Source organism: Jaculus jaculus, chromosome 11 (assembly GCF_020740685.1).
Source record: "Jaculus jaculus isolate mJacJac1 chromosome 11, mJacJac1.mat.Y.cur, whole genome shotgun sequence".
NCBI lineage: Eukaryota > Metazoa > Chordata > Mammalia > Rodentia > Dipodidae > Jaculus > Jaculus jaculus.
In genome coordinates this window covers 28,622,426-28,637,418 of record NC_059112.1, presented here as the reverse complement: position 1 = coordinate 28,637,418, position 14,993 = coordinate 28,622,426, and the positions used below count along the sequence as shown (strand labels likewise).

Below are 14,993 nucleotides of genomic sequence, written 5' to 3'. Positions count from 1 at the left end.
AACTCAACACATAGACTTTCTTTTGCATGACCCTCAAACCTCCAACTGCACACAAAATTCACAAAATGCTGGCAAGTGCTTTTGTTTACAAAATGACACCTCAGCATCACATTTAACATCTAGAAATGACCTACAGCTGTCTGTATGACTCTAAGTTTCTTTTGGTGCTCTATGTCCTTTGGCCTCTGCAAGTGATTTTTCCTAGATCCATGCAGGATGTTAAACTAACAATCCTTTGATTCACACATCAAAAATTTCCTTACCCCTATGTTTAGTATAGTCTAGTGGTAAGAGACAGAACACATAAATAGATAAACAAAAATTGTACAGTTGAATGCAGGTACAAAAGGGAGCTACAGAGGGATAAATCAGGAAAAGGGTAAAAAGTAGCAGAGCAGCAAGGTTAGACAGTCCTCAGGGAGGATTGAATGACATTTATACAGACTCTAAGAAAGCAAGAGAGTAAGCCACAACCTTATCTCAAGAAAGTCTGTCTCAGACAAAAGGATTTCAAATTTGTATAAAATGAAGTACAAATGCCTCTTGTGTTTGAGCAAAAGGAAGCACTGGATCAGCTGTGTCAGGGGGATGACAGGTATGGGGAAGTAAAATGAAGGCCGATGCTGCCCAGCAAGCCCACTGCAAAGACGTAGCTTTTATGCAAATGAGATGGGTGGTTCACATGAAAGTGAGACTTTGAGTTAGATAATAGCTCTGTTGGAAATAGACTGTAAGGAAGGGTAGAGCCATTGCAATAAGGCTGTAAGAGATGGTCATGTGTACTTTAGAGGGAAAAATGGTGGAGAAGGGGTTAGAGTGATAGAAATAGCCAGAGCCAGCCGTTCTCAGAGAGTTTTTCTGGCTTCCCATATTTCTATTTCTAGTCCTTTTGCTTCCTCATCTGAGTTTCCTAATAAAAGTATGCATTCTTAGGTACTTTCTATGACATCAATGAAAAACCTTCAATACTTGAAATTTATTTATTTATTTGTTGGTATAAGGAAATTTAGGTATTATGACCCAAACTCCAAAAATCAAAATCATATATTCTCTTAGATATGCAGAACCTAGCTTATGATATCAATGCTCATTGTTAGATGAAAATATATTGTTATAAGAAGCCTCTGGTCACTCAAAAATGAGCAATTTAAAAAATATTTTATTTTTATTTATTTGAGGGAGGGAGGGAGAGAAAGAGGCAGAGAGAAAGAGACAAAGAATGAGCATGTCAGGGCCTCCAGCTGCTGTAGACAAACTCCAAACACATGTGGTACCTTGTAAATCTGGCTTACGTGGATCCTGGGGGAATTGAACCTGGGTCCTTGGGCTTTGCAGGCAAATACCTTAACTACTAAGCCATCTCACCACCAGCCCAAGTACATTTTTTATATAGCAAATATTATTGAACAGTGATTGTAATCTCATGGTGAGATATGAATGCCTGCCAGGTGTTCGTCCAGTGATCCGTAGACTTTAACTTTAGATCATATTGTAATTACCCAAAAGAAGTTTCCACTTTTTAAAAAAAATTTTTTGTTGTTGTTCATTTTTATTTATTTATTTGAGAGCGACAGAGAGAGAAAGAGGCAGATAGAGAGAGAGAGAGAGAGAGAGAGAGAGAGAGAGAGAAGAGAGAGAGAGAGAGAGAGAGAGAGAGAGAGAGAATGGGCGTGCCAGGGCCTCCAGCCACTGCAGACAAACTCCAGACGTGTGTGCCCCCTTGTGCATCTGGCTAACGTGGGTCCTGGAGAATCGAGCCTCGAACCGGCGTCCTTAGGCTTCACAGGCAAGCGTTTAACCGCTAAGCCACCTCTCCAGCCCAAGTTTTCACTTTTTTTAAAACTAGAGGAAATCCTCTTTAAGAAACACCCCTGAGTAGTCATTCTTCTAGAAATCTGCTTTGTTGAAGTAGCCTGCATTCACAATGCACATGGCTCTACTCCATGCTGTCCACTGCCCAGAATGCTTCCACTTCCATATTTAATTGTGGTTTAAAAATCAACCAAAGTGACTTTGAGTCATCAACCCAGACGCAACAGCAGTCTCTTTAACAACTTTTCTTTTAATATTTTTATTTATTAATTTTCAAGTAGAGAGAGACAGAGGGAGAAAAAGACAGAGACAGAGAGAGAGAGAGAGAGAATGGGCAAACCAAGGCCTGTAGCCTTTGCCAAGAATTCCAGACACATGCACCATTTTGTACATCAGGTTTGCATGGGTACTGGGGAATCAAACCCAGATCATAAGGCTTTGCAAGCAGACTCTTTAACTGCTGAGACATCTCTCTGGCACAGCATCTTCAACATCTTATTAAACTTCTCCTTTTGGTTAAAATGGGAGGTATTCCACGAGAGATCACTCAGGGTCACTGACTTTCTAAGTAGCAGAAAGCAGAAGGAAGTTTTAAAGCCATATGTTGACATTTCTTTAAACACTTCACTATTTTTCATAGCATTCAAATGCAATATAAAAGAATCCTGCTTCTTTCTTATTATTTATTGCCATGCTATCAATTATTCAGCATTTAATCAATGCCAGGTCTTGGAGCAAACATCTTATCCATATTATCTTTTTATTTCCTGCATAATATTAGGAGGCAAGTTTTAATTTTTTCTGTTTTAAAATTAAGGAAGTTAAGGCTCCCAAATGTTCACAGGTATGACAGAACTGGATAATTATAGTGTAGGCAAATGATGGAGGCTGGGCTTGAAAATAGACTTTTATACAAAAAACATGTTATATAAGGTCCACCATTAGAATTTCTTGCAAACTCTTCAAAGGGAATGCAGACGTACAGTCTAAGGAAACAGAAATGCTCCTTCTACTGTCACAATATGATTTCAAAATATCTTGCCATGGTAAGACTCATGAAAGCGAAAAATTATTTTGTGAATACAAAAGCTTCATTTTTCTCAGTGAAGAGTTGAGAACACCTTTCCATGTATCATTGTTTAAGGAATACATACCATATTTTCTTAGAAATTTCAACTTCTAGAACAACACTATTTCCACAGTTGTAGAAACGTTTATTTCTGTACTGTATGTGAAGGTAACCACTAGCTCTGTGTGCCGGCCTGAGCATTTTAAACAATATTTTATTTATTTATCTGAGAGAACCAGAGAGAAAAAGGCAGGCAGAGGTAGAGAGATAGAGAGAGAGAGAGAGAGAGAGAGAGAGGAGAAGTATGGTTATGTCAGTGATTCCTGCCACTGCAAACAAACTTCAGAGGCATATACCACTTTGTGCATCTGACTTTACATGGGCACTAGGGAATCTAACCCAGTCCATCAGGCTTTCTGAGCAAGCATTTTAACCACTAATCCATCTCTACAGCCCTTGCCTGAGCATATTAAGTAAGATTGCAGATGAAATTTTCATGTTCTTTAATAACAATTAATTTTCATTTACACTTAAACATCCACAGGTTATAAGAAGGTTCAATATTATTGTGAGGTCATGGTTCAATACAATGTGCTAAGAACAGTGAGGAACAATGAAAAAGGAAACTTGAAGGGTGAAGAGAATTTTCTGGAAAAGCTGAATACTTTCAATAGTTCCTCACTATAGAAAATACAGGGAAAAGAAAGGAAATCAAAGATGGTTAGATCTAGAACATTCTAAAAATCACTTGGTCCAACAACAGATTAGAATTCTTTCTAATAATCTACAGTAATCTGTTGCTGCTATGGTAGGTTATATTTTGATAAGAGGCACTAATACATCACATATTTTTAAAAATATTTTTATTTATTTATTTGAGACAGATGATAGAGAGAGAAAGGGAGAGAGAAAATTAGGTAGACAAAGACAGACAATATGGGCACACCAGGGCCTCCTGCCACTGAAAATGAGCTCTAGACACATGTGCCACTTTGTGCGTGTGACTATATGTAGTACTGTGAAATTCAACCTGGGCCTTCAGGCTTTGCAAGCAAGCACTTTTAAGTGCTGAGCCATCTCTCTAGCCCCAGACCTGATATTGTAATTGCATGTATAAAATGAAATGGTAATTTGTATTTTATTAAATGTTTTGTTGTATCTTAGTGGTGATAAATGTATATTACTTCTTTATAGGCAATGGGAAAGATTATGGAAAAGACTACAAACTTATTTTTCACTTACAAAGAAAACCCAGGCTGGAACTCCAAATCAAAGAAGTGGATGAATTTGGAAACTATAGTTGTCCTCATTATAAGGGCACCATTGTAGTTTATAAGGTCCCCAGGGAGAAGATAGTCTCTAACTTGGAACAATCTCCACATGAAAGCCATGATCAGTTGCCAATTTGCAAATTACTATTGAAATTGCCCAAGGTGAGTTGTCACACTTTCCTGGTTAGCATGTATTGTTATGTCCTTGTATTTCTCTGTCACAATAAGCTTTGCAGAAGACAGGATGCTGCGATTTAAAAAGGGCAATAGTAAAGTTAATGAAAAGGAGTAGACATGCCCATTTCTAGAGGACTACAATACACATTAGGATACCTACTTGTGTTCACATAAATCTTCCTAACAATAGCAACTCAAATTGATTTGTTTCTCAGAGGATGTGGTTAATGACAATGGAAGCAACACAGCTCCATTAGAGTAAGTGAGAAATCATTTTATGAAGGCATTAATGTTTTGGAGTATAATGGTGACATCGAAAATGGCATCAACATATTGAGAATTACAAGGTCCCACATGTTTATTTTGAAAGTTATTCTTATCTATTATTCTGAAATATCAGAAAAGCAAATTAAATTATCTGTCTATACAAGCCAAACAGATAAATATATACATACATCTGATTATTACATATAAATGTTCATGTAATTTCTTTCTATGAATTAATATAACTAAAGTATATTGTAATGAAAATATAGGTACAAAAAGCTTTTTCTTTAAGAAAGTTAAAATTATTTTACTGTTCTTACTTTTTCATATTATTTTGTGCTTTGAATAACAATAGTATGTTTTTCTTTTTTTTGCATCATTTATTTATTTAAACTTTTATTGATAGCTTCCATAAGTATAGACAATAAACCATGATAATTTTCACCAGTTTTTTTTCCCAAGTCCAACTTCCGTTGAACCCCTTCTTCACTGCAATCAGCTCTCTTCTATTTCGATGTCATCATTGTTTCCTTCTTTTATGAATGTCTTGTGTAGGTAGTGTCAAGCACTATGAGGTCATGAATATAGAGGCCATTTTGTGTCTGCAAGCCAGCATGGTAAGCAGTATTACCTTTCCTTTGGTTTTTGTATTCTTTCTGCCACCTCATCCGCAATGGATCCTGAGCATTGGAGAGTGTGAGAGAGATGTCTCACTTAGTGCTGAGCACCCCACTATCTCTTCTTCTCAGCACTGTTGGTGACCTTTGAGTCATCCCAGTGGTCACTGACATCTGAAAGGAGAAGCTTTCCTAAGTAAAAGTGCAAGCAACATTAATATATGGGCATGAACATAAACTTTAAAAAGTGCTTAAGGGAAGTGTGGTGGACATAATATATATATATTTAGACAGACAGAAGCAGTTGTTGCTACCCTAGGGTTTATGGCCTCCACAGTCATAGGCTTTTCACTAAGTTTTCAGTACCAGACATGTATTCTTTCTCACGGAACAGGCCTCCAGTCCAATCAGAGAGTAGCTGCTTTCCTCCATAACAGGCATGCCACTTTTGCACCAGTTGGCACATTGGCCTAGCTGGCCAGCCATACATCTTAGAGTGTCTACTTCTGCTGAGCATTGTTGATAACTTCTCTCTCCTAAAGGGCTGCATAGCTCCTTCCAGCTTTCTGTCAACTGACCAACAGGGAGGAGGTTTGTAGCTCAGCTCCAGCTTGACTTTCAGTGACTTGGAGCCCAAACGTGGAGTTTTCAGTAAGAAGTTCTGATGAGTAACCAAGAGGCTTGGCAATGGTTTGCAATGTTTTAGGCGAATCAGAGACGTCCCTGGTCATCAAGTCACTGGCAGGTATCCTGCCTATGGCACTGAAAGTTTTCTAACAACAAACTGTGGCTGCTGAGTGTACAATTATTCATACCTATAGGGTACTTCCGCCCATATTTTTTCTTTCTTTCATTTTATATAGATATCATTGGCTAGGAAAGAACTAGATTTCCATATAGCTTATTCATAACATCTTTCATTTTGAATAACTGTCCTGTCAATTCCTTTCTTCCATTCCTTCCCCTAATCCCATTTAAACCATTTACCCCAGTAATCTGACCCTGTACTTCCAAATGAATTATAGAATTTTTTAAAAAAATTAAGTGAAGAATGCTGTTGGAATTTTGATGGGGATTTTATCAAATGTGTAGCTGGTTTTTGGTAAGATAGACATTTTTACAATATTGGTTGTTTTAACCCATGTATATGGGAGGTCTTCCCATTTCCTAGTGTCTTCTGAAATTTCTCTCTTGAGTGTTTTAAAATTTTCATTGCATCGATCCTTTACTTCCTTGCTTAGGCTTAGTCCAAGGTTCTTTATTTGTTGTTTAAGGCAATTGTGAATGGGAGTGATTCCTTGATTACACCCTTAGTATGTGTGTTATTGGTATATAGGAAGGCTACTAACTTCTGTGTATTAATTTTGTATCTTGCTACTGTGCTGAAAGTGTTTATTAGCTCTAACAATTTGCTGATAGAGGTATTACTTAGAGTCCCTTATGTGTAGAATCATATCATCTAGAAATAATGGTAATCTGATATCTTCCTTTCTAATATGTATCCATTTATGTGTGTCTCTTGCCTTATTGCTGTAGCTAAGACTATATTAAGTTAAATAAAAGTAGGGACAGTGAGTACCCTTATCTTGTTCTAGATTTAGTAGGAATACTTTTAGTTTTTCCCTATTTAGTATAATTCCAGCTATAAATTTGTCATAAATAGCCTTTATTATGTTGAAATATGTTGCTTCTATTCCCAGTTTCTTTAGAACTTTTACCATGATGAGATGTTGGAGTTTGTCAAATGCCTTTTCTGCACCTTCTGAGATTATCATGTGCTTTTTGCCCTTGAGTCCACTTACATGGTGTTTTATGTTAACCTATTTGCATATGTTAATTCATCCTTGCATCTCTGGGATAAAACCCATTTGATCAGGTTGAATGATCTTTTTGATGCATTCCTGTATTCTGTTTGCCAGTAGTTTGCTGAGAATTTTTGCCTGTATGTTCACGAGGGTGATTGGTCTGTAATTTTTTGTTGTTGTTGTGTTTTTGTCTGTTTTTATTATAACAGAGTAATGCTGGTTTTGTAAAAGGAGTTTGGTAGTGTTCCCTCCTTTTCTATTTATGGATAAGCTAGAGAAGCATTGGTGTTAGTTCTTCTGTGAAGGTATGGTAGAATTCACCAGTGAATCTATTTGAACCTGAAATTCTTTTAGTTGTGAGATATTTTTATAACAGTTTTGATCTTAGTACTGGTTACAGACCTGTTTAAATGGTTCAGCTCATATTGCTTTAATTTTTTCAGGTCATATATATCTAGAAAAGCATCCATTTCTTTCAGATTTCAACTTAATGGAGTCTGTTTTTAAGGAACGTCCTTACGGCTTTCTGAATTTCATTGGTATCTATTGTAATGGTGCCTGTTTCATCTCTAATTTTGTTAATTTAGGTCTGCTCTCTCTTTTACTGATTCTTGTATTTTCTTGGTTTCTATTTCATTAATTCCCACTCTCACCTTTACTTTTTTTGTCTATTTATTTTTGGTTTGCTTGTTATTTTCTTTCCAAGGTCTTAAAGTGTATCATTAAGTTGTTTGTGACTTCTGTAATTTCTTAATATGGTACATAAATCTACAAATTCCCTCTTAGGACTGCATTCATTATGTCCCATAGGTTTTGATATGTTGTGTTTTCATTTGATTTTATGACTTTTTAAATCCTTTCTGATTTCTTCAATGACACATTCATCTCTCAGTGATGAAGTGTTTAGTTTCCATGAATTTGTGTATGTCCTATAGACTTTCTTCTTATTGATTTGTAGTTTAATCCCGCTGTGATCAGATAGAGTACCAGGAATTATTTCAATTTTCCTATAGTTAAATTTGTTTGATGTTATAATATATGGTCTATTTTAGAGAATGTTCCATATTCTCCTGAAGAGAATGGGTATTTTGTCATATTTGGATGTAATGTTCTATAGATGTCTATTAGGTCCATTTGTTCTGTGCTGTCATTTAATCCAGATGATTCTCTGCTTATTTATATTTTTTGCTGGAGTGAACTTTCAACTGGTGAGAGCAGGGTATTGAAGTCACCCACCACAACTATGCTAGGGTTTACTAGTTCTTGTTTAATAAAATTGGGTACATCCATATTTGGTGCATATATGTTTAGAATTGTAACATTCTTTTATATAAAGTGTTCCTTTTTATCCTTTCTAACTAATGTTCATTTGTAGTCTATCCTGCCAGATAGTAGAATAGCAACACCTTTTTGTTTCCTAGACCCTTTTTCTTTTCTTTTCTATCTAGAGAATACTTTATTAGTTTCTATAATCAAACTCATATGGACAAAACCTTACATATTTAATAGAGTGAGTTACCCCTGTAAAAATGGAGAAAGGATTAAGTTTAATATTTCTAGACCAATATGGCTGTTAATTTCAGTACAATGCCAATGTTTGTTTCAGCAATGAGGAGCTGACTACAGCGGGTGTGTATTTATTCTTACCATTCTTCTTGATTGTGTGTGCTTCTTGTTTGTCTGTTACTCTCCTGTATTAACTGTGATTTGAACATAGTTTACTTTTATCCTGTTTTCTCAAGTATGTGCTTTTCTTTCTTTTCAGTGAAAATGATGCCTTCAAGTATTTTCTGTTGAGTTGGCTTACTAATCATATATTCGTATGTTCATAATTGCTGGTGGGTAAAAGAACAAGACTGGTAGAACATGCTGGTGTTTTGGTTACTTAGAAGAGAGAACAATGTAAGGTGATTTAGTGTGAAGGCTAGCATTAACTGAAAAACAAATGGAGGTGTCTCATGTATCTGGGAGAGAGAAGCTGAGTACTGTTAGTTTCCACAGATTTTAGATGTTGTTGAGTGTATGGAATGTTGCACTTACAGAGAATAAGGGGGAAAGAGGAAGGGCATGAAAAAAGGGTTAGAAAGAGAGAGGGAAATAAATAAGTTGTGGGTGGAATAGTTGTAGAAAGATTCCAGTAGGCTGGGTAGAGAAAAGTACAGAACAATTCTAAAATCCAGCTCAGCAATATACACACCCAAAGAAAACCAGCATGGAGTCTTTAGATGCATGAGTGGAGATTAAAGCAAGCAAGCAAACTACTAAAGCTAAATACTCTAAGCTAGCTGGGTATGATGGCACACACCCTTAATCCTTTCAACTAGGAAGCAAAGATTCCTGGGCAACAAAGGGCTCCAGGTCAGCCTGGGCTAGAGGACAACCTACCCTCAAGACAGAAACAAAAGGGGGCACTGTAGATCAAGAAATATCAAAAGTAACAAAAGCCAACCCTAAAACACAGCATAATTGAGAATGGCAAAATAGATGAAAAGTACATAATCAAATTTAACACCTCAGTATTTTTGTCTTAGTGGGCTAGGAGTTGAATTCTTTCCCTTCCTGGGACTATTATTTAGCAACCTGCCCTAATATTGAAGGTGAGGTGATCACTTTCAGTGTAAGCATATACCCCTGGCTTTGGAGTAGGTGTTGCCCCAGTGTAAAACACTTCTATTGTCTTATGTAGTGGCTTCCTGTTTCACCTCCATGAGTGTCAGGCTGGTCCCCTCTTCGTTGCACTGTGGTCGAGGTTCAGCCGGTTAGATCGGTAGATCTGTACTTCAGATCAGCTGTACTGCTTGGTGTGCGGATGAGATGTGGCTCTGAACCTTTGGTGTCTTGAGATCTCCAGTGGTTTCCAGTGCTGGAAGTTGGGGGAGGGGAGGTTGCAAACAATGTCTCAAGTTGTTCTTGAGCTGCTCATCTGGATCCTGTTGTCTTCTCCTTCTGGTTTTTAGATTTTGCAATGCCTGTGCAAGTGGAGAATCCTTTTACTATCATAGTTCACTCTTGCCAGCTCAGGTGCAGCCAGGAGAGTAACTCTTCCCAGCGGACTGCCTATCTAACCAGTGGTTGGAGCTTAACTCTGGCTGATTGTGTGGTTGGTAGAAGCTCTGGGTCTCTCCTGCTTTTCTGCTTGGGTTAATAATTCCTTACACATCTTCACTTTTTGGTAGAAGAGTGTATTGCTCATTATTCTGCCTCTTCCCCACCCCACACACACCCAAGGTTGCTTTGGCGTGGTTTCCACTCCACTATCTTAACCGGAAGCTGCATCTGCAATGTGGATTTCACAGATGGTTTCTATACTTAAGTTTTTATGTTTTAATCTAGGTTCTCATGTAACTCAGACTGGCTTTGAACTCCTGCTCTTCCTGAGTATTGGGATTACAGGAATATGCCACCACGTCAACTCTCATACTGATCTTAACAAATATCAGTTGTACTTCTGAAGTAGGGAATGTGCTCTGCTGTGTGTTAAGTTAAATACGGAGCTATAGAGGATAATATGTGGTCTAATTCTGAATGGTGGCTACTGTTCACATGTTGCTACCATCCAACAATTGAAGCGTATCTAATCAGAACTGGGACACACTTTGCCAACTATCCACCAAATTAAACACCCAGTTAAAATGCACACAAATGAATTACAATTATTTATATTCATTAGGTGGTGCATTTGCAACATTTTTGTTATATCAGGTTAAATAAAATATTAAAATTAATTATTTGTCTTTATGTGGCTACTATGTTGTAACTCAAATTATATTTCTGTGGGATAAACCCTTTCTGAATAAATTTATAACCCAATGGACCATGCAGTCAATACATGCATGCAAAATTAGGGGGAGGGAGGGAATTACCATGGGATTTTTTTTTATAATCATGGAAAATGCTAATAAAAATTTAAAAAAAACAAAAAAATTAAATTATAAGATCATAAGTGAAAAGATAATGTATAAACCATGTATTATTGTTTCTCAGAGGATTAAAATAGGTTTTCTGACAGCTGACAACAGTGCAAGTTTTGTAGTGATTATGGCATTTTATCTGAGCTTGTTTTGTTGATAGCAATTTGATGATTGGAAATGAAGAAAAAAAAGCTTATGGTGAGGAAATGGAATGCCTTTGATTGGTGTGGCAAAATAGTTTAGTAGAAATTCATATGTCATATAAAAACCACCATCATCTTGTCTAATCTGCCAAAGCTCTTTCAAATGCTTTACATACATCATGTCACTTAATCATCACAAAAATCCTGTGAGGCACTATCACTGTTCTCATGTTATAGGAAACAGAGAAGCTGTTGGCAACTTGTCCAGGGTCCTTGAGCTGAGAGCAGGGGAAGAATTCAAACAGGAAATCTGCTTCCCATGTGGTTAACAGCTTTGATGCTGTTGCCTCCTCAGCAGTTAAAGCTTCTGTTCTTAGTCAATGATCTAGGATGGAGTTGAAGGCTTTAGATTCCCTCCTGAATTTGTATGACAAGCCCATACTTGCTATTTAGTATAGATGTACTGTAAGAAATAGTTAGCAAATAATACAGAATGGATACCAGCCAGTCAGATTAAAATAACCTCAGTTCAGGGGAGCAGACTCTTAGAGATATGAATTCTTCCTTTACTGGTTAGATACAGATTTTGGGTTCCTGGAGAGGCAGGTGTAGGGAGGCAAACTCTATTCAGCCAGATAGCTAAAATGACACTTTCATAGCTCATTTATATGTATTTTTACTGGGTATTAAGAGCATGTTCCATTTCTTTTATAAATATTCATTTATTTTTGTTTATTTGACATAGAAAGAGGGGGAGAGAGAGAAAGAAAGAGAGAGAGAGAAAGAAAAAGAATGGGCACTCCAGGGCCCCCAGCCACTGAAAACGAGCTCCAGACATGCGTGCCCCTGTCCGTCTTGTTAACGTGGGTCCTGGGGAATCAGGCCTGGGTCCTTTGGCTTTGCAGGCAAACGCCTTAACTGCTAAGCCATCCCTTCAGCCTGCATGTTTAATTTCTTATTTGCCATACTTCGAATATTTGATGATAGTCACAGGTGAATAGTAGCCACCATTCTTGAGAAGATAGCGTTAGGTCACATGTACACCAGCTTGCTGGTCCTTTTGTGTATTTTGTTTCTACCTTAGGGCTTTCTTCTCTCTAATAATCATACAGCTAGATTTTTCTTTGGAGGTTTTATGGTCTATATATTGTTAATTTAGATTTATTTATTTCATTCAAGCAGGATATTACTGTAGTCAAGGCTGACCTAGAACCCATTTGGTAGCCCAGACTGGCCTCAAAGTGACCCTCCTACCTCAGCTCCCTGACTGCTGGGATTAAAAGTATGAATCACCTCACATGGTTTTAATTTTATTATATTGAACACATAATAACTCAGTGGCACAGCACTTGCATAGCACATGTGTGGCTGTAGGTTTACTCCCCATCAACAGTAACTGAACAAGTCCATATTTACTAGATAGAGTATGTTGTTTCTATACTGTATTAGTTTCTTTCTCATTGCTGTGACAAGAAGTAACCTAAGAAGGAAGGGTTTATTTCAGCTTACAGTTCAGGTTAAAGTCTATCATGGCGGCAGGAACATGATGCAGAGCTGGCCAGATTGTATCCGCAGTCAGGAAGCAGAGAGTAATGAATGCTGGGGCTCAACTAGTGTTCTCCTGCCTAGGAGTTCAGGGCTCCAGCTAATGGAACGGCACTGTTCACAATTATGGTGGGTCTTCAAATCTCAATTAATTCAATCTAGAAAAATTCCTCAGAGATATGCCCATAGATTTGTTTCCATGATGATTCAAAATCTTGTTAGCAACTGATTTTAACCATCATAGATATATAGATACTATATGTAATGATTAAGTACTGGTAATTAGCATAGCCGTTACATCAAACATATATTGTTGCAGACTAGCTTAAATGAAAGCTTTTAAATGCTCTTTTTTCCTCAGTTCTTTATCATCATCAGGGTGTCAGCACACAGGATCTCCATTCACATATTACTTGCTGTCCTTCTGTCATCTCTTAACTTTGTGACTGCACTTATCATATTTCATTACAATCATGTGTTTATTTATTTGCAATAGACAAGTAATTTTCAACCTTATTCTAGTTACCTTCCTTGGGAGTTTTAGGCATTCTATTCCTACTTTCCTAGAAAATTTTAATACAAAAATATCTTTACCTATTTTCTTTCTTTTCTTCTTTCTCTCTCTCTCTCTTTCCTTTTCCCTTTTTCTTTCTTCTTCTCTCTTTTTGCCTCCCTTCCTCCGTCTGTCCCTCCCTCCTTCTGTCTTTCACTTTTTTTTTTTAATTTCTCCTTTCTGTCTTTCTTGTTTTTTTTCTTTTGGTCTCAGTCAGAGCAAAGCTTCTCTTTAGGGCACAGTTTCCTCAGCTGATGATGCACGCTTGACAGTATAAGCACAGACCCTATCCGGTTCAACACTGCTTTGCATGACTTGGCAAAGTATGCACACTTCATGAGTATATGCAGTTCACTGCGTCAATGAAGTGATTTCTGAAAGCCTGAAAACTGTCCAACCTTGAAACTGACAGTCTTGGAACTGAATTGAACATTGAATAGAACATTTGAAATGTCTGATGTTTTTCATAAAAAAAATGGACTACCAATACACCATCTGTACTCTTCTCTCAGCTGGGTTTTCACAGGGCTTTCCAGCACCTCTCTCTCTTTCTGTCTACCTCTTCTCTCTCTCTCTCTCTCTCTCTCTCTCTCTCTCCCTCTCTGGCTCCTTTTTTTGTGCCCAAAGTGTTCACAAAGAAGTTCCTCAAGGTCGAAAAAGTATCTATGTATGACGAAACCCCTTCCTCTTTTATAACTGGCATATGCCTAAATGGGAATTGAAACAGACTTCTATAAAGTTCAAAATGAAAAACAAAACAGGACAAAAGACCCTCCCACTTAGCTACACACTGTTAGAATGGGCTGTTTTTCAGGAAATGGAAATAGCCTTATTACAGAAGCTCACTCTTAACAAAAGAGGTATTTCTCACATAGCTATACAGTATCAGAAACTTGGTGAAGGTTTAGTTAAAAAGGTGAAGTTTTTGTACAAGGCAATTAGAAAATGCTCTTAAAAGTACAAATTCTATTGTTTAATTCAATTTGGGTACTTTTTTCCCCTAAATAATCCTAGTTGAATATATGCTAGCATTTAACTTTTGCCACAAAAGAGTCAATCTCTCTCTACACATTGGGAGAAGTCTAGAGATTTGGCCAAATTGTTTACCAGCTAAATTCAAGTAGTCCAGATAGATCTTACTTTATATCTCTAAGTACAAAACTTTAAGGAAATTTGAGAAATAAGCATTTTAAAGAAACTGTGTGTCATTAAGCAGTAGCTATGTGTGTGTGTGTGTGTGTGTGTGTGTGTGTGTGTGTGTGTGTGTGTGTAGGTAGGTAGGTAGGTAGAGATGCACAAATAGTTATAAGGTGTGATGTGCTATGATGACCACCCTCCAATCCCTCAAAGTAAAGATGCTTTTTCCTTCTTACTTCCTGTTTGTGAGATGCTGGCTCTTATCTTTCAGCCCCCATATTTCATTCATTCATTCATTCATTCATTCAAGAAATACTTTTCCTATCCCATAGGCCTAACATACAGTAGTTCTCCTATATGGGTAGTGCATTAGCTACTTTTCTTGTCACTGTAACAAAGTAACTTATGAGAAGCAACATAAGGGAGGATTGGTGATTCAGCATCCATTATGGTAGGAATGACAGCACAGCAGGAGTGGTTCACAGGTGTGGCAGTGGAAGCGTTCTCACATCGGCATGGATTAGTAAGTGCAGAGAGATAAATGTTGGTGCTCATCCAGCTTGGCCCTTACCCCTCCTTATTCAACCTGTGGCCCTAGTCTATGGGATGGGGCAGTCCATATTCAGGGTGCGCCTTGCTTCTCAGTTCAACTTCTCTGAACACACGGTTATAGACACTAGGAGTGT

General features: G+C 37.4%; 1 protein-coding gene across 1 annotated transcript in view; it reads left to right on the top strand.

The window, feature by feature from the left end:
• Nucleotides 1–14,993, top strand: part of Dthd1 (death domain containing 1) — a 68,263-nt gene that overhangs the window by 38,518 nt on the left and 14,752 nt on the right. Inside the window, exon 8 of the mRNA XM_045130342.1 lies at nt 4,076–4,314. Within this exon, the coding sequence (XP_044986277.1) occupies nt 4,076–4,314 (239 nt within the window). The remainder of the gene's footprint in view (nt 1–4,075; nt 4,315–14,993) is intronic.